We start from the raw sequence: 21522 nt of genomic DNA on the forward strand, positions 1-21522 counted from the left end.
GTTGCTGAGATCAAACCCCGCTCCTTCTGCACCAACAATCTCCCAGTGCCTTGGTAACATCTGGGAAGGGGCCTCCTGCATCACCCCTCCCAGGGCAGTACTTCTGTATACATCTGTCTCCACCTTTTGAAAAAGCTGCGTGATCCCCATCATGTCTTACCACTGATGATCATACTGCTCATACCCGCTTGACATCCTCATATAAAGACTCCTAGCATCCACTCAACCTCCCTTTGAGGCCTGGCCACCTCTGCTGCTCCAGCCCCCATCACCCTCACCATGTAGCGCCCGAGATGCCACTGAAGTAGGTCACACAGTCCAGGAGACCCAGCTTCTGCAGGGCCAAGAGGTGGCCATAGAGGGAAGTCATGGCTCGGGCCCCTCCTCCTTCAGCCATGATACCCACAACAGGGACCTGGAACACACACAGATACAGACCAATTTAACAAGAGCAAGGATGAGCTGCCTCCTTTCTTAACCAGGAGTCCATCCTGCTTCCTGCCTCCAGGGAGCGGGTATTGTGACTCTGGAGTCAGGGTTAGAGCTAGGGCAAACCCTTACCAAAGAAAGGACAGCTTTCAGCTCAGGTCAGAGCCCCCAAATGGAGCAAGAACCCTGACACTTACACATGGCCCACATCTCCCCACAAACCCCCATTATCCATTCTCCAGGGGCTGGAATATCTGTAGAGGGCGTAGGAATCGATACGGCTTTAAGGCCAGTTGGAGTGTCTGTACCCACATCTCTCCCGCAACCCCAGACCTCATCCTCCTGCAGGTCTCTGTCCAACTGCAGGGCCTGCTTCAGGGCCTTGGCCACCACTTGCTTCCTCCTGCTCAGGAAGGCCTGTTCCTCTGCACACAGATCGAAGCCCAGGCGAACGGCCAGTTCCTTAGGGCTGGGGCAATGAAGGATCCAGGGGTCAGGGGACACCATGCATGGCTCAGTTACTGATTGACTATCTCCACAATGAGCTGCCAAATAACCTCCCTGCTCCAACCCCAAGAACCAGAGCTTTCCCCTCCCCTGCCCACCACTTACTGCCCCCACAGATTTGAATGCCCCTCACCAGCTATCTGCCTTGAGCTGCAGCCTCACTCCTGGAGCCTGAAATCAAAGCAAGAGACCCTGCTCAGAATGTCCCAGGTCCTGAGCCAGACAAGGTATCCCCTGGGGCTTGGGTTCCTTCATCTTCATCCAACTGGCACTTCCCATCCAGCTGAGGCCACTTACATTTGTAGCAGGAACATCGATGGTGACCTCTTTCCCTGTGGTCAGGGACCTCAGGGGCACAGTGAAGTGCCCAGCTGAGTTGTCTGAATTCCAGCCACTGTTTCTGGAACTCTGGAGGGAAATATTCATTCATTTGTTCATTTGACAAATCCTGAGCATCTAGACTATGAACAAGATAGTCCCAGTTCCCCCCGATAATATAACACTAGTAACAATTATGATTACTAATAATTATAAACTAATCATGGCTAGCTATGGAGGCACATGCCTGTAATCCCAGTGACTTGGGAGGCTAAGGCAGGAGGATCACAAGTTTGAGGTCAGTCTCAATAACTTAGCAAGACCCTTTCTCAAAATAAAAAATAAAAAGGACTGTGGATGTGGCTCATTGGTTAAGCTCCCCTGGGTTCAATCCCCAGTACCAAAGGATCATCATCATCATCATCATCATCATTGTCACCATCATCATGGCTAACATTTAGTGCAAAGGCATTGATCTCACTGAATCAAATTTACAAATTTATAAAGAAATGGACAATGAACTGATGTTAATGAGTGTTGTAAAGGACATACGCAGTGTGATATGATGAAGTAACCAAAAGTGGGGTCTGTTTGCAGTGGGGAGTCAGGGAGCGATCCTCTGAGGAGGTGCAATTTGAGCTGAGATATAAAGAAGGTGCAGGGGGCAGCCTTGGCTGGAACCAGAGGAAAAGAGGGAAAGCATGTGGCATGTTGGAAAAGGAAGCAGAAACAAGTATGGCTGGACTATCATGAACAAAGGGAACATGGAACAAACTGAGACAGCAGAGTTGGGGAGGGGTTAGGCTGTGCAGGGCCTTGTGGACACAGATATCAAGTTTTATTCTAAGAGCATCATTGGATAATTCCTCAGAAGCTTCAAAGACTGACAAGGTGTAGCTGTTCCAGCCCCTGCAAGTCTTCCAAGGGTGGTGTCCCTAACTGGGAAAGGCCAACAAGGTCACAGGGGGCCTGGTCTTGGTAGGAGGAAAGCCAGAAATAGCTGGAGCTGGCTAAAGGCTGGAGTTGGCAGGAGAGTTGGAAAGTGGAGACCCACCCTCAGGTGCCCACTCAGCTCTGCATCTTGGGCTGCCAGGTAGTGGAAGCGGAAGACAGGGGCTGTGTCCAGGGTGAATGTCTGTGTGTCCTCATATGATCCCTTCAGCACCAGCTCCAGTTCCAGTTTGTCTTGCCCTAGGAAGAGTGAGCAGTTAGCATAAGCGGAACAAGAGCCAGGAACCCAGCTGGGACTTGAGAAACCAACAACACTGGTTGGGCATGGTGAAGTCCAGGAGGCTGGACCGTGGTAAGCAGTATTCTGAAAAGGGCTCTCTCTGGCCTACTGGGCCTCACAACCCCCATGGGATTCCCACATCCTGTGACATGTCTTCTCCAGGTCAGTGGCTCCTCCTGCCCAGAGGAGACATGCTGCCCTCATGTGGTCAAGAAGGGAGAGGCAAGCTTGACCCTTGCTTAACTCTGCAGTTCTCCCAGAAGCCTTTTTCTGCCCCTCTGACACCTGCCATGTTCCAAGTGAGTTCAGACCTGGTTCTGAGCAGGTCTCACCTGCTGTCAGTGCTGTTCTTCCCGCTCTGTCCAGGCAGACATCCAGGCATGCCAGCTCTCGGGCCTGGGGCAGACCACATCATAGGCAGAGGCTCTGCAGGGTAAACTGAGGCCCCCTCAACCTCAACCCTCTGAACCCCACTGTCCTAAATCCAATACACGCTAATAAGAAGTGGGGTTCAGAATGAGCCTGGACACAGGAATCCTTCACTCCTTCTCAGATCTGTTGCAACTGCTCAGCCTGAAGTTCCATAGCAGCTAGAGGACCCCATCTCCACCCCAACCCCAGCTCTCCTGACTTTACAGAACTTCTGGAATTTCTGAAAGCCCCCAGCTCCCAGGCACAGGTCCTTCTTCTGTTTCTCTGCAGCCTCGACCTGGTGGGTGTCTTCCACTACAATGACTTATAAATAGCATGTACAGACATAGGTCACACACCAGGATGACGAGTGGGGTGGTAGAGAAACACTGAACACAGTAGTGACTAGAATGCCTCCTGTCATCACTTAAGGGACTTGCCTTGACATTTTCTCTGTTAAGCACCCTGGCAATGGCCCTGCGCACCCTTGGCATTGGCCCTCTCCCTAGAACTGCTGAATTTACCAACACACTGTTGGCCTCTGGTGCCCCATAGAAAGGGCAGCTGTCATGGGTATGACTTCATTTTAATGTATATTCTTTAAAAGAGTAATCCAGTTCATCAAACTGGCACTTGCACATCTTTGAGGGTGAGAGCCTCCTTAGATTTTGTGCTAAGGCACCTTCTCTGACTGACGTAGGCCTTTAGCTCTCAATTCCTTTCCAGTACTCAGGGGCTGAGGACACAGGGCAGAGAGCTTCTCACATGAGGCGCTCGCCACCTTGTGGCCCTTCCTGTCCACTGCAGCCTCATGAGCTTGCTGCTGCTTAAAGAGCTGACCAGGAACTTCCCAGATCCCAAGGAGGAGTTAACTGAACCCTTGGTCCTGCCCTGATTGCTTAGGTTGGAAGCACGCTACACTGGAAACTTCCTCTGAACCTCAGAGACCTCAGTATTGACAACCTGAAGGTGGTCCTGGCTTACAGGACTTTACTATGACTTCCAGGGAAGAATTCTGAGTCAGTCCCTAAGAACTTGGAGCTCATTACACAACTAAACACCTTCAGAAAGTACCTAAAAATTTCCAAACAATCCCTCAGTCATTCAATTTTGGACCAGAACCTCTTCTCAGCAGAGTCCACCTCCCCTCTCTCCATGTGCCCTTTAGCTCCAGGATCCCCAAGCCCCAGGGACCCAGGTGATCACCTGGCTGGGAGGCTGGGGATGGTCTACCACAAGTCCTGCCCCTGCCTTGACCCTTCTCAGCCACAGCCCAGGCACCCTGCCCCCTGCTCTGGGGTGTCTTCCCTAAGCCTGGGGAAGGTGGTTACCACAAGAACACTGTTGGTGATGAGGTTTTCTGGATAGCCGGATCTAGAAAAAAATCAAACCATTTAGAGTCTGGTCTTGCAAAGACAAAGGCATCCTGCATTGACCTGCCCGCTGGCTGCTGAGATTCCCGCCCAGGTGAGTTCTCCCAGGGTGATGCTGCAGGCTCTTAAATCCTGACTAAGATTTGGGGTGAGGGAGAGAGGCCTTTGCAGAATGGAAGGTGAGAGGGAGAGAGCAGGTTAAGGGAAATTTGGGCTTCTTGTTCTCAGGTCTCTAGGACCACTTTGGCAGGACTGAGGAGAAGGAATAGCCTGGGATGCACAGATCCGTGGGGCCTGGGTCAGGGCCATTTCCCTGAATAGAGGGGTCCTCAGCCACTCCCTAGGGATATCACTTACATTTTTTCCATCAGGAACTCCACATCCAGCTCTTCCCGTCCCTGAAATCAAAGAGGATGAGCAAATCATGAACATTTACAGTTGACAGTCATCTCGAGCAGTCTCTAAAAGGAGCATGCTTTTGTTGCTGAAAGCTCAGTCCTTGTCCCTGATGCCAATTCAGTAATGAGGACACGGTTTTGAGAAAAAAGAGAAGCATGGGGGACTCCTGTCCCAAAGGCTGTGATTCTACCCATCAGCAGAAACAGGGGACTTTTAAAGAGGTGATTCTATTCCACGTGTTCTCTGTTCTGAGTCGTAATTCACTTGTTAATTTAGGAGACAGTCATCCCCAAAGTCTGGATTACTTCACCCCTATGGTGGGTGGATACTCAAGAACAGAAAACTGCCTAGTATGGGGAAAAAAGGTAATCCTGTTTCCCCTGAGATTATGGAGGGGGAGCGATACTGCAGAAGCAGGGAAAGAGGGAAAGAAAGAAACAAGTCCATTTTAAAACTAAGTTGCTGTGGCAGAGCAGCAAGGTATAACGTGGACCACAGTTACTCTTTTACAATTATTTCCAATTTACAAATGAGGAAACTGAGGATGGGGCAAGAAGGGTTCCTTACCCACGTGACCTACAACTAGTGAGTCTATAGAACAGGTCTCATTCCCTTCTAGGACCCCAAGCTCTGGGCCAGGCTGAAGAGGAAGACAAGGAGCACAACCGAAGGAGGCTTGAAAATGTCCAGGCCTCGATTCGTCTTCCTCTTGAGGAGGCCCCAGAACACTGTCCTTCTCTTCCCGAGCCTGCAGCAGGAAGAGCCCCAGGACCTTCACAGAGCAGGCCTTGGGCCTTATGAGCAGAAGTGATGTAGCCCACACTGCCCTGAGGTGGTTGCACTGAGCTGTGTTTTGAGGAATGTAGCAAGTTCTCCATCTCCCAAAACTTCCTCTCAGATGACTAAAGCTCCTGCTAGAGTGATTCAATCTGCAACTGCACACTAAGCCAGTTCCTTTTCTATTAAAATGCAAATATCTCTGGGAGAGGTTTACATTTTTCCGTGGATGAGTTCAACCTAGCTACATTCCTCAGATGGGAGAAATTGAACAACTTCCTCAGCCTGGAGCTGGAAGAAGTGGATCTCATCCAGACCTCCCACCCACCTGGGGATCCAGGAGGAAGGTTTTCCTGAGCAGTTTGCCAGGGAGGACTTCTGAGACATCATAAAAAATCTTGAAGCAGATGTCATCCTTCGTAATTAAGTCTTCATCACAGATGCTCAACTCTAGAACATTCTAGGGAGGGACCCAAAAGAATAATTTAGCATATTATCTACTCAAAGCACCAAGAGCTCACATAGAACTGTAAAACTTAAAAGAAGTACAAGGAAATCCAGCAAAGTTCCTAATTTCCCCCTCCTAATCTTTGTTTTTACAAATAAAATAAAATAAAATAAAATTCTATCAAGGAAATTTGTCCCCATTCTGCTCTGGTTCCATGAGGTGTACATGGATGGACTTAGAGGGGATCAACAGCTTGGTAGAGGTTTGTCCTGTAGCTGGGGGTGGAAGGACTGTGTTCATTTGTTCACACATTCTCTCATGTGCAGTACAGCTGGGGCACGAAGACGCCATCCCCCCAGAGTTTCTCTGCATGCGCTCCGGAGGACGTATGTTCTACCCCAAGAACCCTCCCTGGAGGAGGAGGGGTCTGGCCTGACTGACCAGGGGTACCATGGCCTTTACCTTGACCTGACTCTGAATAAGGAAACTGAAGGTCTCATTCCATACAGGATGACTGGAGTTGGTGACTGTTTTGGTCTTGAACTTTGTTCCAGGAGTGGTTGACATCTGCAGGATCACATATGGGTCTACCTCACTCACTGCAATGTCAAGAGAACCATCAGTAGAGAAAAACCCTCACATCCTTTTCCAGGGGCCTTGCCAAATTCCTACCAAGACCCCAGTGGCTGCTGTGGACTGCTCAGCCCAACCCTTAGGCACTTTGCCTGGTCCTTTCTCAAGGGGTCCCATCCTCCCTGCACCCTCAGGAGCCCAGGAGAGTTATTTACACAGGTCATTCCCATGCAGCCTGCGAGCCTCCAGGATGGTCACAGTGAGCTGCCAACAGGCTGAGGCTTCTCCCTGGAAAGAAATATCAAACTACTGAATCTCTCCTGCTCATTCTACTACCCATACCTGGAGCTGCTGTGCTGCCCAAGTCCCTGGCTACAGACACATTCCCACCAATCTTGCCATACTTGGTGATATTGGCAGGCTGCCACCTTTGTCTACCACTGTCCTCAAGCTAATGGTTCTGGGTTGCGGCATTCAGGGAATGGCAGACTACCCTGGGGACTGTTTGTGGAATCCTTTCTTCCCTTAGGATCAGGATTTCAAGTGTAGAGGACAAAGCAAGGAACTGAGGGCCAAGGAGCGGTCACTTCACTGATCAGTTGGGAGTAAGCCACACCCAGAGCTCCCATGGAAGATAGTCCTTTGGTGAAGAATATGACCTGCTTCCCAGCATCCTGCCCTTAGCCCTCTGGACAGAAATTGGGCCCATTTCTCAAAGGAGGCTGAGACCACAGAGCCTGGTGGCCTGTGAAATCCACTGGGACTAACAAGGATCTCAGCCTATCTGTCCTTTCTTGGGCATGAATTAGGCAACTCCACTCCAGGAGCCTCAGGCACAGTGAGCAGTAGGTGTTGTGGGTAAAGAGTCATTGTGTATGATGATCAGGAGGCCACATGGGGCCTAAGATACACCCAAGTGATGAGGGAGAAGAAACTGGGCAGAATATGGTGGGGCAGAGAAGATAAGCACTGAACAGGTGACAGGAAGAAAAGCAGAGGGCAGAAGGGCATGGCTGAGGCTGACACAGCTAGGATTCAGGGGATCTCAAGCTTCTTCATCCTGGTGTCTAGCCTCCTGACTATTTCTGAGCACCCTGCACACACTTCTGATAGTAAGGCCTCACAATTTGAGGTAATTCAAACAGGCCTGGCAAGACTGTGGGCTGACCCCAAGGAAGGTCATTGGCCTTGCATCATCCTAATAAGGAACCTGCCCAAGAGGACCCCCACTGCAGTGTATGACCCCAACAGGAAGAGGCTGCACAGGGAAGGTTCTTATCAGAAATGGGCATCACCTGCCCAGGGGAATGTGTAATGTCTAACCCAGCAGCTATGCCGGACCAAGGTGGTAGGACCTCAATGGGTACCACTCACATGGAGGCATATGAAATGGTAAGCCCTGGAGACATGTAATATGGCAGCCCTGAAAAAGAACCCACTGATGTTCCCCATATCCAGAAAATCCCAAGCTAACACTCCTGCCACTCTGTGGGCTCTGCCACCAGGGTAGACCCACACTGAGTAAGAATGACCCTTATCTCTTCACTCCCACCCACTCTGTTCCCACCCAAGGGAGACAGAGGCAGCATGGTGCTAGAATAAGAACAGGTGGCATTGTGTGGTGGGGAAACAATGGTGTGGAGAAACCAAAGCTGGTTCCTGACTGTGTTGCATAACTGGCCCCACTTCCTACAAGTAACTGGAAGTTCTCCATGCCCGTAGGAACCGATCCCTGCACAGATGCTGCCAGCTATGGGCTAGCTGTGTGCCGTGGAGCCCTGACTATTCACTTCCCACAGACAGCCATAAAGGACGATGGGCTGCAGCAGAGCAACTCCTGACTCTGGCCCTGCCCTGCATCTTCCCTCTCCCACTCCATGCTGAGTGTCTCTGTCATTTCAGCAGAGCACATGTGATCCTCCCAGCAAGGTAGATTTCTCTCTTCTTGGGGATTAACTCCAGTGACACCAGCAACATCTCAACTTGTTTAAGGTAAAGATGTAACTGGAATGGTTTTAATGACTTTTAGACACCTGGTTCCATCCTTTATCTGCCTGCCACAGAGAAGGTGATGACTGGGATGATCCTGGGGCCCTGCAGGGTGTTGAGTTTTAATGCTGCAACTCCAACACAGAGGAAGGACAGAGGCAGCCAGGCCTCACTCCCCAGCTCCTTCAGCCAGCCAAAATTCCACAAGTTCACAGCCTTTGGGTGCTCTAAAGCTATTTGGAGCCACTAAGAAGTGTCCCCTTTGCTTGATTTCCAAATAGTCAGTCACCATCCCCAATTTTAGTATCCTTGTCCATTTCTCCTTCTAGTCACTAAGCCTCTCAACCTCAGAAAGCCCTCACACTCCAGTAGGTTATTTTTCCTAGAGTGAAGCTCCAACTTCCTTCATCTCTGTGATCATTGCTAAATTGTGACAATAATTACAATGACTGGTCCTCCCTAGAAAGGCTCAGGGGTCATGTTTGCTGGGAAGTTTCATAAGAGGCTCAGCACTGGCCCCTGTCCATGGTAATGTTGCACCCCAAGGGAGCTTGAGTGGTTGAGCCCTTGCAGACTGGGGTGCAGAGTATCTGTGACCATAATCCTAAGTCTTTGTCAAGAACAGAGAATGAGCAGCCCTGTCCTTTTCAACTGTTGTCCCTCAGTGACGGTGAAGGAGGCTGGAGAGAGAAGGATGGATGCTGTGGGCAGAGCTTTGGGCCCTGTACCTTCCTGAGTCAGGCTGAACTCACTCTCCCAGACCACACAAGCATGTCCCAGAACAAGTTCCTGGTACCCAGCCTTCCCTGACAGCCAAGCTGCTGCCACCAGGGCAGGCTCCAGGCCCTCATTCCAGGAAAGAGAACAGTGAAGCTGTGCCTGGATCTCGCCTGCCACCAGGGCTTACAGGCTGAGTGTTAAGGACCTGGTTTTAGGGACCCAGTCCTAGGAACACCAGCCAGAAGCAAGGTGCTTCCCAGGTATAGAGCAAAGTCAGACTCCTAAATCTCGTAGTCTACAGGCTTTTGCTTTTAGCCCTAGGGCTGGACTCAGAGCAGGCACCGGGAGACTGCACAACCTTCTTCAGGGAGATGAGCTGGAAGGGTGGTATTTTGAAAACTTCCACAGCTGACTGTTCTGAGACATGGGGCTCCTGATGGGAAATAGTGATGAAATCAGGGCTTACTGGGCCCTCCACCACGCTGAAGCCTTGGGTTCCCCCTAAGCCCCTTTAAGAACGTTTCCATTGATGCATGACTTGGGGATGGATCCTCCTGACCTCAGGCTGGAGCAATGGATATTGTCCTTCAATGATAGGGTTCCCTCCCTATCTTCCCCAGAATTCCTTGAGTTCAGCCTGCACTGACCAAGTCTTTCCCAGGAGTACCAGTCAGGAGCTGCTTGTCTAGATACAACTCAATCCTGGGTCTCAGGACCAAGGTGAGAAGCAGTCCATCAGGGTCTGGAAAGGAAGGACTTTTAGATAATGGCCTTGACACACTTAGCTTCCATTATAATCCCTATTTGGGGTACCAGGGAAGACCTGAGGAGTCATTTCTTTTGGCCTTGGTCCCTGGCAAAAGATGAGCAATCTAGGCTGAAGAAAGCCCATGGGAGGGGCCAAGCAAGCAGTCTATAGGTCTCTTTGGCCTCCTGTAGCCTTCCAGTTCTTGGGCCCAGTAAATAATCAGCTGTGGATGGGGATTGGGTTCCCTAAGATTCTGAGACACACAGGGTGATCCAAGGGCCCCAATCAGTTTTGGGAAGTCCATTGGCCTAAGGCAGTGGGTTCTGGGCCTGGTAACCCTTGTAACATGCAGCCACTGTTTTCTGCTGTGGGGCATGTGCCTTTGGGAGGAGGAAGAAAAGGGGTCAATGGTATTGTTGCCTGGTCACTCATGGTAGAGAAGGGAGGCTCTGCTGACCAGGCCTCTGCTTCTGTGGTGCTGCTCACATACCCACCCACTCCACATCCCCAAGCACAGACACCCTCACCTTCTCTGCCTTAGTCTATGCAGAGACCAGAGCCACCCTGGTTTCAGAATGCACTATGACCCCAGGCCCTGCTTTGACTGGTGCCCATAGGCTCTACAAACACCATTACCTGGTGAGGATGACCAGGTGGTCCTTCAGGTGACAGGATCTCCATGCCAACCCTTTCAACTCCACTCCAGGCCCAGCTCCTGCCAAGATGTGGACTTCTTAGCTGAGTATTGGGGACTATCCCAGTGAAATGGCTCCAACTGTGAATCTGCCAGCCCCAGGAGTGCCACAATCCTATAAACAGGATGGGACTCCACCCCTAGGTTATTTTGTCAGCCCAGCACCTTCTTTTCTTCCCCAAGAGGCTGGGCCAACCAGCATCTCCAGAAATCTCTGGCAGGGCACCAGGTCCTATGGGTGGAACTTCAGCACAGATGCAGCAGGGGCAGGTAGACAAGTCCCAGGAGAAGTGGTAGGAGGATGGCTCCCCTGAGGCCAAGGGCAGAGGATAGGGTAGGAGGAAGAGCCAAGGAAACCCCTGCCCCATCTGAGCCAGACAAGCTACCAGGGAAGTTAGGTTGAGCACATGAAACCAGACAAGAGGCCGGAATACATTGATAGCCCTGTGAAGCCAGGAATCCAAGCTACAATAATAAGTGCAGTTGCAGTGGTCAGCCCTGTGGGAGGACATCCTTGTCACCTGCCCCTGAGTAGACTCCATAGAGTGGCAGAGGGGTCTGGACACCTCTGACCACACACAGGTCCTTTACCCCCTACTCCATCCCATGCCCTCTGATTCAGCACATCCTTGGAGTTTAAGGGATTTCTACTAGAATTCAGCTGCAGACTTTATAATAGAGAAAGGGAAAAGGGACCAATCAGAAGACACTCAGGTTGTATTTTACAGGAAAACTGTGTGAAGTCACTTAGCTGTTTATTTATTTATTTGTTTATTTATTTATTTGGTACAGGGATTGATCCTGGGGCACTAAACCACAGTCCTTTTTATGTTTTATTTAGAGACAGGATCTCACTATGTTGCTTACAGCCTTAATAAGTTGCTGAGGCTGACTTTGAACCTGTGGTCCTCCTGCCTCTGCCTCCCACCACCATGCCTGACGCTTATTTGTTTATTTAGTATGCACATTGCACTAAGTGTTCTCCTGAAATGATAAAAATTCAGTTATTTTATTGCCAATTCATCATAGAATTGAGCAATAATGATTTGCTTTGCAAGGCAAACAAAACTGAAATAATACTAAATTATTACAAATGAACCTAAAATGTATTCTTATAGAATCAGTCAAAACAGGAAATTGAGAATGCTTATGAACAAGGGAAAACTGAATGAACAGGAAATATTTCTAATTCTCATGAGCCAGATGTAAAATTGAATGAAAACATAAATGTAAAATGGAGAAAACCACAAACACAGCTTATTCTCAGGGGTGTCCTGGCTTCTCTTCAAGTGTCCAGTAGAGCCAAGTATGGTGGTGCACGCCTGTAATCCCAGCAATTCAGGAGGCTGAGGAAGGAGGGTCACAAGTTCCATGCCAGCCTCAGAAACCAAGTGAGGTTCTAACAAATTTAGAGAGACCCTGTCTGAAAATAAAAATATTTTTAAAAGGGCTGAGGATGTAGCTCAGTGGTAGAGTACCCCTGGGTTTAATCTCCAGTACCATAAAGAAAAAAGAGCGTTCCATAGACATGTGACCCCCTGACTAGACAGCAGTCTGTAGCTTTCATCAGATTCTCAAAAAGGGTTTTATGACTGAAAGATGACAAGAAGATTGAAAAACACTGCTCAATAAATCAACCTTGCCTACTCTGCCCATAGCAGTTTCCCATGAATTACATTCTAAGGCTTAGGATTTGACTTGGTTGAGACCCAAGTTGTTGACCTTAGGCTTAAATCCTGGAGGTCTGTCCACACAGGCCCTGCAAGGGCTCTGAATAAGGGTATGTGAATAGGGACTATGTCCAGAACGACCAGGCCAGGACAAGACAAATGACAGTGACTCAGGAGGCTAAGGCAGGAGGATCATAAGTTCAGGGTCAGTAGGGGCAACTTAGCAAGACCCTGCCTTAAATAAATAAATAAATAGGTCTGGGGATGTGACTCAGTAGTAAAGCAACTGAGTTCAATCCTCAGTACTGGGGGGAATAAAAAAGACAGATGACAGTATTCTAGGTGGTCATTCTAGATCAGGTCTGGTGAGCATGGCTGAGGTGGGCTGAGACCACATGTTGCTCACCCAGGCCAGTGAGGTCCTCAAGGGAGGGCCATGCCTGTAGAGCTCATCTGAGCAGACCTGACCCAAGATGTCAAGCTGGAGGTGGCGGCAACCTTTTCCATTCTGTCATGTCTTTGCCTTGGCTAGACTTTCCTTTACTGTCTCTTCTCGAACTTTCCTCTACATTCACAGAAAATGAACAGCGTTTTTTTTTTTTTTTTTTTTTTTTTTTTTTTTAATTCAGCATTCATGGCTCTTTGAATTTTCTCAAATTTCCTATAGGAAACCAATCTTTCCCCCCACTCCCTGTCCCCACATTTTGGGTGGTGTTGACTCACATCCAGCTGCAAGAATGCAGCATGTGCCCCAAAGTTAGTTAATGAGTTCAAGGAATCACTCTGACCATAGCATTTGGTTCATGGGACTCATGACCCAGACTGGTACAATCAAAGTAAATTCTGGTTTACTTTGATAAGGAAAGTAAGTTTAGGAAGAGAAACTTTGTCTTTCCTGCTGAACCAAAATCTGGGAGGATAAATCTGGAGCTACTGAATGTAGGAGCCACCACAGGAGGAAAATCTGTAAGAAAATGGAGCCAATGACAATAGTTAACATTTCTACAATGCTGACTTTGTGCCAGGTGGAAGTGGGTTTATTGTGAAGTTGATGATGCTTGAGTTGGGTCAACCTCATGCACATCCTTCCCCCAGGCTCTGAGAGGAGTCTTAACAGTAAGCTCTTGTGATTATGTTTGTTTGTTTGTTTGTTTGTTTGTTTGTTTGTGGGACTGGGGAATGAATCCAGGGGTGCTCAACCATTGAGCCACATCTCCAGCCCTGTTTTGTATTTTATTTAGGGACAGGATCTCACAGAGTTGCTTAGGGCCTCACTAAATTGCTGAGACTGGCTTTGAGCTCATGATCCTCCTGCCTCAGCTTCCCGAGCCACTGGGATTACAGGCATGCGCTGCCATGCCCGGCATAATTGTATCTTTTAATAAAATTTGCAAAAGTAAATTATTTTATCCAGGATTGTTTAAGACCACTATCTTCCCCCTCCTCCATCTCTGTTACTATTGATGGGGCTGTGGATACCTTTAAGATCTGGTTAAGGAAAAGTAGAGTTAGAAATATATTTAATTTCAGTTTGGTAGAATATGTTTATGTGGTTTACAGTCAGTTTCATATACCATAAAGTCATCGCTAGATGTAAGATTTGAGAAGTTTCCAGAAGTATTCTACCAATGTTGTGCCAACTCAGCTGGCAAAGGGACTAGGCCAGAGACTGTATAGTGGTGTGTGTCATGGGACCTGGGTGATAGCTGGTGCACAGGCAGTGAGAAGAATTCACCAAGACAAAGCAAAGCAGTTAAGTTTATTAGAGGGACATATGACACAAGGGTGCAACATAGATAAAACAAAGATGTCTGCCCACAGACTGAGAGGGCATCTGGGCTTATATCCGCTTCTGAGTCTTGTTTACCTTTAGAAGGCTTTTTGCTAGGAGTAATTTACACTAAATGAGGGGTGACTGATAGATTTCTGTGCCTTGCCCATAATGCTTATTGTGTATGCACCAAATTCTCCTTCCCAGGTTTTAAGTCAGGTGCATGAGATGCAAGTAACATGCATTACTAAGGAAAGGGGCTTCCTTTCCTTAGGTTACTTTGAGTCAAACTTGGGAATCTGCATATGCTCCTGGGGATGGTTTTGAAAAGCAGGATCTTGCTATTTATACTCAAGGAGAGTTAGCTCCTCTGATAACAGCAGTGGGGCAGGATGAAAGGTGGTCCTTAAGATCATATCAACTCTGCTGATTGAGGTGAGGTGCGGCCTGGGACAAGGGTCCCCAATCAGTCCTGCTTCATTTCCCCCTGAGAGGCATTGTCCCAAAATTTCTTTAGAGGGTGATGAGGGAGGAAGTCCCATCTTCTGAGTCTATTTCCTGCTGGATTTGGGTGTTGTCACTGCCTACCTTGGGGCCTTGCCTCTTCCCTATATTTGGGGTTGTCCCAAGCCCCAAAAGTGGCTGCCTGACTGGTCTAACAGTGTACAGTCAACAGTGGGAATGCGAGTAAATCCCTGTCAAGTCATCCCCTGGAGGCGGGGAGTCTGCAGGAATGAAGAAACAAAATGAACAAGCAGGTTTTAAAAAAGCAAGGACCAAAACATAGGAGAAGGAATATGAAGAGCAAACCAGTAGGAATGGGAAGATTCCTGAAAATACCCTCTGTCCCCCCCAAGAGCAGATTCAAAAGCCATGAGCCAGAGCCCACAGATTTTTTTAATCTATCAATGATTTGAATATTTTCTTGAATGAACTTCAAGTTCTCTTGGACTTTTCCAGTGGTATTTATTTAAAAGCAGTAGATTCATTGAGAAGTGTGCAAAGCTTTCCTGCTTCTGCCATAAGGAAATCTAATTCTTGCTGGTTTTGAAGGACTATGCCAGCTATGGAATTGATTGTCATCTACTGTTCCTGTCATGGCTATGTAGCCTTCCAGGACTCATGAACCATAATAGTTAAATTAAGTATAAATTGTTCAAGGAGTGTGATACCTGCAAAACAGAAGAGGTCTCTAAAGATAGAATGTCCTAGGCTGAGGTTGTGGCTCAGTGGTAGACCACTTGCCTAGCACATGTGAGGCACTGGGTTTGTTGACACCACATTAAAAAAGAAATAAAATAAAGGTATTGTATCCATCTACAACTAAAAATGTTAAAAGAAAAAGATAGAATGTCCTATTCAAGGGCTTCTTAGAATGGGGTTATCACGGGCATGACCTGGGGAAGATTGCCCCCCAATAAATCTCTGTGTGGTCTCTGAAGGGACTGCTTCCTAAGAGATCCCAAGTTTGGAATCTGTCCCAAGGCTGCCATCTGATTTCTGTAAAATAGTCTTTTTATTAGTGTTACCTCAGTGTTTAGTAGAGGAATCCCTTTAGCTGTATCATTTAGGGCTGTCTTGGTAAAGTTAGTTAAGACTTTAATGTGCCACATTACATCTAGGACCAATCTGAGGGATAAATACTGGGGCTAAATAATCATACCTGCAAAAAATCAGAAAAACAGATCAAGTCCACCTATGTAGGAGATAAAGAAGATTTGTAGGTTTGTGAGATTAGGCTCAAATTAACTCAGAACAAACTGTGGCTGAGTTCTTTGTGATAGTTACTAGGCACTCCCATACAAGAACCCTTTCTTTATAACCTCCCAGTTTTACTTAATCTTGGCAGGACTGACACAAGTGTACATTTCAAGTTACATTAAAGGAACCATGGTCTTTCCTTTTAAGCAATCATGTATGACTGTGCTTTGGTTATACTTTCCTGCCAGGTGTTTAAGACCAAGTTGGTCAAAAATTGACCTTATTCCTATCTACTGTTAAGGCAGCTGAGATTCATCTGGGGTCACTCTTGGGAACTTGTGAGAAGGCTCTTGCCTCCTTTAACTTTTCCTGTGCCACCTGCCAGGATGTCAGGTTCTTGCTGACCACAGATTGCTTCCCTTGGAAGCATCAAAAACATTTCCCTTTCTAATCATCCTCCATTTTATAGAATGTGCACTGGTTGGCTTCCTATTCTCTCCGGTTCTTATGATCCCCCTGATTGGGACTCACCAGAGTTGCAGGGCCCTTAGAGGGGTCCCACTATTCCCTGGGTTCTGGTTGACCTTAGAAGGAAAGGTCTGAAATATTGCTTGCCTTTTCCTTAGCCCTTTTACTTTCTTGACTTTGATCTCCAAATTTTGGTTTTAAACATCCAGCAGGTCAGTTTCACTAGTCTTGAAGTGGGAATAATGGGTTTTAACTTTAATGTCTATAATTTTACAATTACCCCTTCTGTTTAATTAGGGTCAGCATTAGTACTAGAAGTTATATCTAGTACTCTGTCTAGTACTCTCTCCTGTAGACTATGGTTTATTCCTTTTAAATTAATTCAAATTGTTCTGTTAGTAGTAACTTTGCAAAACACTAATAGACAACAGTTATAAAGTTTTACATGGAAAATACAAAGTGAAGTTAAACAGAGCAAAACAGTTTTAATAAGATCAATAGTATTGAACAAAGAAACAACTTTTCCTCACTCTAATTATCAGTTAACAAATACAACAATATATCTGAAACATGAATCAAAAAAAAAAGGTTGAGAACTTTTAACTTTCTTTTTACGGAAAAAGAGACAAAATTTTTTATGTTTTTATGTTCCACTTCTCAAAACATTTAAACAAGAAAGGCTCTCATTACCTTTCCAAAAATACATATAAATTTTCATCCCAGTATAAAAAGTCACATAAAATTTTTATATTACTTATTGATGATAGGTTACCCTTATTTAGTTACAGAATATTGAATGACATAAATAAAAACAGTCATGAAGCAATAATTTAAAAGACAGTTATAAAGCAATCATTTAAAAGATTTACAAACATATGTTATCGAATTTAAGAGGTCAAGAATACTTGGATTTATTTCACAGTTGATATTTAGTGTTTTAACTTTGCAAATTAATTTGTGGCACATTAAATTAATGTAACATCTGTTACATTGCAATGGAGATAAACATTACAAGGCCTTTGCTTTTGTGTTATGTGTTGTCTGTGTGCAACTAAATATCAGCATGCATAAAATTAAAATTTTAAAAATGGATCCAAATACTTTTAATTCATGTGATTTAAAAAGATTCAATTTACATTGGGTAAACTAATAAAAGTATAATGTCTTTAAAATTAACTCACAAGTCTCTAGGTGGTCAAACTAATAAAATGTTGATGTTTATAAAATGTCTAACATCAATTTTTCTAGGATTTTCTTCAACAGGAAAGAGACAGCAAATACTGTTGGTACACTTGTCTAATATATTGTTTTTTTTACAATAAGATGAGTGAATTAGAGTTGACATGCATGGGATTACTCAAATGTGTTTGTTAGAGATATCTGATTAATTTCCAAAATTAAAATGCTAATTATTAAATAACATTTAGTACTCTCAACTCCTTAAATTCCATGGAGTAACATACTCAAACATTATTGGTGTTTTCATAGGTTGGTAAAATTTACTCTTAATATTATGGCTGTTAAGTTCTATTCTTTAGAACAAGTAGTCTTAAAAATTGGGGTTTATACAATTATGGTTAAACAACTGTTAAAGTATTACAGAGTCTAAATTTTTCTTTAAAAACTAAATTTGGTAATAATTATGGAATGGTCATTCTTTGTATATTAAATGTGCTCATATTTTCCAGGTATACAAGCCTTTAAAACAGGAAATTTATCAAGCTGCTATTCTCCAAATTAAACTTGTCTGTAACGGTAATTTTAAACTTATAAGAAGAATAAATGTTATTGGGGATTTATTCCTATCATTTAATGTTCTATTACCAAAATATAGCCATTCTTGGACATTTAAAAGAAACAATAGTTAAATGTAACTTAAAATATATACTTGTATTATCTAGCCCTAAGTAACAGAAATACAGAGATCTCTACTAAACACAGGTTATAGCATTAAAAGGATAAGTCAGATGACATTAAGTAGCTTAACTATATTTTCTGGGGACATCAATGACATTAAGAGTTAAATGTCGTGTTTACATTCCTGATAACCTGGACAATGTTAAAGTTCCCAAATAAAGGCCTTGTCCTCTCCAACCTTTGTTAGGCCTTGTTATGGGAAAAATTTCTCAGTTCTTCCACCTTCTGGTGAGGGATTATTGACTTCTATCATCTTCATGATATTCATTGTCATGTTCCAGATTCTGCAACATTTATCTTGTATTAATCTTTTTGTTCTCTAATAGAAGCACACACCCCCAGATGCCTTTACAACCTGCTCTCCCGCAACCAGACTTCTACCATGGACCCCTTGATTGACCCAATTTCTAAAAGGGAACTCCAAACTGCTTGCCCCATGCTGCCCCCTTCCGGCTCAAAAAGGCCAGAGCAGTCATCACTCCTTTTCCCTACAGCAGTAAGGAGTTCCTAAAACTAGAGGGGGGAATTAAGCCAGAATTGGGGACAGGCAGTTAGTGTAGAAATAGGGGATCGGTCAAATCGAGGAAATGAAGTCCTTGAAAGCCATCTGCCTCTGGAAATCTGGAAGTTGGAGACTGCCCCTGGGAGAATGGAATGTCAAGGATCTTCGGAGTCCATTGCTTACCAAATTTCCCTGCCCTTATCAAGGACTGCAAGTAAGGAGCTGCTAATTAATGCCCCCTGGGCTCTTGCCTGGCTGAATTACTTTGACTCTCCCCCTGCCCCATCCACTTCTTACTTTTTACACCTCACCTGCAAAACCAGGCCTAGTCACATAGGCAGGAAGGAGAGATAAGGGGAGAGAGAACTGGAGAACAAAAGATCTTCTTATAAAAATAAAAACAGGGAAATATAACATAATATAAAGCTGCTCCCCTGCCCTTTACGCTGCAGTCATTTCCCCATCTCCCAAATTACAATCTAGCTTGTCAGTGTGAACATCCTAGCTAGATATTGGTTTATCAGTCAGCTTGCAAGTATCCTTCTCCATTATTGGTCCCCTGTTAGCCTGCAAAATTCTACTACTTAAAAATAGCTCCTCCGCCATTTTCTGTCTCTCTCCTCCTCGCTTTCATGCTCTCTCTCTCCTCCTTGTTTTCGTGCTTTCTCCTCCTGGCTTTCACTCTCTCTCTTGTGCACACGCTCTCTCTTTCTCTCTTCCTCTCATTTTCTCTCTTACCCTGCAGGGAGACACTCTGCCTGTTTGCTTAATAAACTCTCTTATGTAAATTCTCATGTCCGGAGTGGTTTCTGGGTTCTTACAAAGAGAGTTTATTGGAGGGAGATACACTGCAAAGGTCCTGCAGGAACACTACAAAGATGTCAGCCTGTGGACTTAGAGGGAGTCTGGGCTTATATGCACTTCTGAGTTCTTTGTTCATCTTTGGAAGGCTTTTTGCTAGGAGTGATTTATACTAAATAAGGGGTGATTGGCAGATTCCTGTGCCCTGCCCTTTTTCTGGTCTTTAACTAGTTTGGGACAGTTATTGTGTATGTACCAAATGCTCCTTCCCAGGTTTTAAATCAGGTGCATGAGAAACAGGTAACATGCATGGGGTCTTAAACAGGGGGGTTTCCCTCCTTAGGTTACTCTAGGTCAAACGTGGAGTTCTCTGCACATTCCTAAATGGTTAAATAATCTTTTGAAAAACAGGATCTTATTTACACTTAAGGGAAATTAGCTCCTCTGATAACAGCAATGGGTCAGGATGAAAGGAGGTCCTTAAGCTCACATCAGCTCTGCTGATCCAGGTGAGGTGGGGCCTGGGACAAGGGCCCCCAATCCATTCTGTCTCAGTGTGCCAGAAGAATTGGGTAGAGGAAGAGAAACAAGGTCTGAAATATATGGAGCCAGAAACCAGTCTGTAGATAATTGATCCAATTAACATAAAATTGTGATAGGAATATTTAGTTTTTATTGACACCTTATCAAAACAGAAGTTCTCAAATAAATAAATAAAACCAGAAAGGCTATAGTAGAGTGCTTACCTAACATGCTCAAGGCCCTGGATTCAATTCCTAGCACCACAAAACAAACAAAAACACAGAGACATTCTCTACTGAAAAGGGTATTTTTCAATCAAAACTTGAATGCACTTTTTCCCTTTATTTTTCCCTTATTTGATGAAAATTCTAAGAAATATAACAGCATAATTCCTGTGCCACAAGTAGCTAACATACTATAATTATACGTTAGACTCTTCACTTTTGCATGCAAATGTTCAATGAGTGACTTAAAGACTTGGCATCTCTGTCTCTATTCTGCATCTATCTCCTTTGTTCTGAGTCACCTTGGATTCCAGGAACAAGGTCTGATTGATAAAGATCTTGTGATAAATCAAAGCTACCCTCCAGGCAACAATTCTCATCACTGATAAGGACTCACCTGACCAATTCAGGGACAATGATGGACCAGACCTCACCTAATCAAGATCATCTGCTTTGACAGCTGTGAAAACTCTCCAGCTATACAAACCCCCAAAGCTTGCCCTCATTCCCCTTTCTATAAAACCTCAGAGTTGTTGTGCAGTGGCACATGTCTGTAATTCCAGCTATTTGGGAGTCTGAGGTGGAAGGATCTCAAATGCAAGGACAGCTTGGGTGACTTAGAGAGAACCTGACTCAAAATACAAAATAAAAAGGGTAGGGATGTAGCTCCGTGGTACAGCACCCCTAGGTTCAATCCCCAGTGCCAAAAAGAAAAAAAGTTATCAGCCCCTCAAAGACCGAGCTAAGGACATGGGTTTCCTTGTCTTCTCACTGTAGCTACACAGAAGAATGTTCCTTTCATGCTTCTTACCACTACCTTTTCTGTTTGGTTTTTGGGGCAAGGGACCATTACTGATTTGTTGGTTCCCCAGAGTCATTCCTCTGGGATAGAACTCCAATAACAATACTACAGTAGTTCATTGATGAGAGAAACTTAATAGAAGTTGTGCAGTTTTTGTTTAAAAATATAGTCATGGGTTGGGGTTGTTGCACAGTGGTAGAGCACTTGCCTAGCATGCGGGAGGCCCTGGGTTGTTCAGTCCTCAGCATCATATTAAAAAAAAAAAAAATATATATATATATATATATATATATAGTCACAGCAATGACTTTTCCTGCTCTTCTAGAAACTTCTAGAATCACACCCCCATAAAGAGGTAGAGGCCAATTTTCTTTAATCTGGTGGGCTTGTGATTGTCTCATAACTTACAGGATGAGGAAAATTATACTGCTAGACTCCTGAAGTCAGGTCATAAGGAGATGCAGCTTTCTCAGTTCCTAGAGCACTCCCACTTGTAGCTCTGAGCCTCCAACTCTAAGGTTGCCATT

General features: G+C 45.4%; 1 protein-coding gene across 1 annotated transcript in view; it reads right to left on the reverse strand.

The window, feature by feature from the left end:
* PLA2G4D (phospholipase A2 group IVD) overlaps positions 1 to 21522 on the reverse strand; it is a gene marked incomplete at its 5' end in the record, with an annotated part of 44303 nt that overhangs the window by 11378 nt on the left and 11403 nt on the right. Inside the window, 11 exons of the mRNA XM_079129694.1 lie at positions 279 to 415; positions 763 to 898; positions 1070 to 1107; positions 1234 to 1344; positions 2309 to 2445; positions 2818 to 2881; positions 4228 to 4270; positions 4627 to 4667; positions 5774 to 5905; positions 6356 to 6492; positions 6809 to 6917. Of these exons, the coding sequence (XP_078985820.1) occupies positions 279 to 415; positions 763 to 898; positions 1070 to 1107; positions 1234 to 1344; positions 2309 to 2445; positions 2818 to 2881; positions 4228 to 4270; positions 4627 to 4667; positions 5774 to 5905; positions 6356 to 6492; positions 6809 to 6917 (1085 nt within the window). The remainder of the gene's footprint in view (positions 1 to 278; positions 416 to 762; positions 899 to 1069; positions 1108 to 1233; positions 1345 to 2308; positions 2446 to 2817; positions 2882 to 4227; positions 4271 to 4626; positions 4668 to 5773; positions 5906 to 6355; positions 6493 to 6808; positions 6918 to 21522) is intronic.

The sequence above is a fragment of the Sciurus vulgaris genome, assembly GCF_902686455.1.
Source record: "Sciurus vulgaris genome assembly, chromosome: 2".
In the NCBI taxonomy this organism is placed as follows: domain Eukaryota; kingdom Metazoa; phylum Chordata; class Mammalia; order Rodentia; family Sciuridae; genus Sciurus; species Sciurus vulgaris.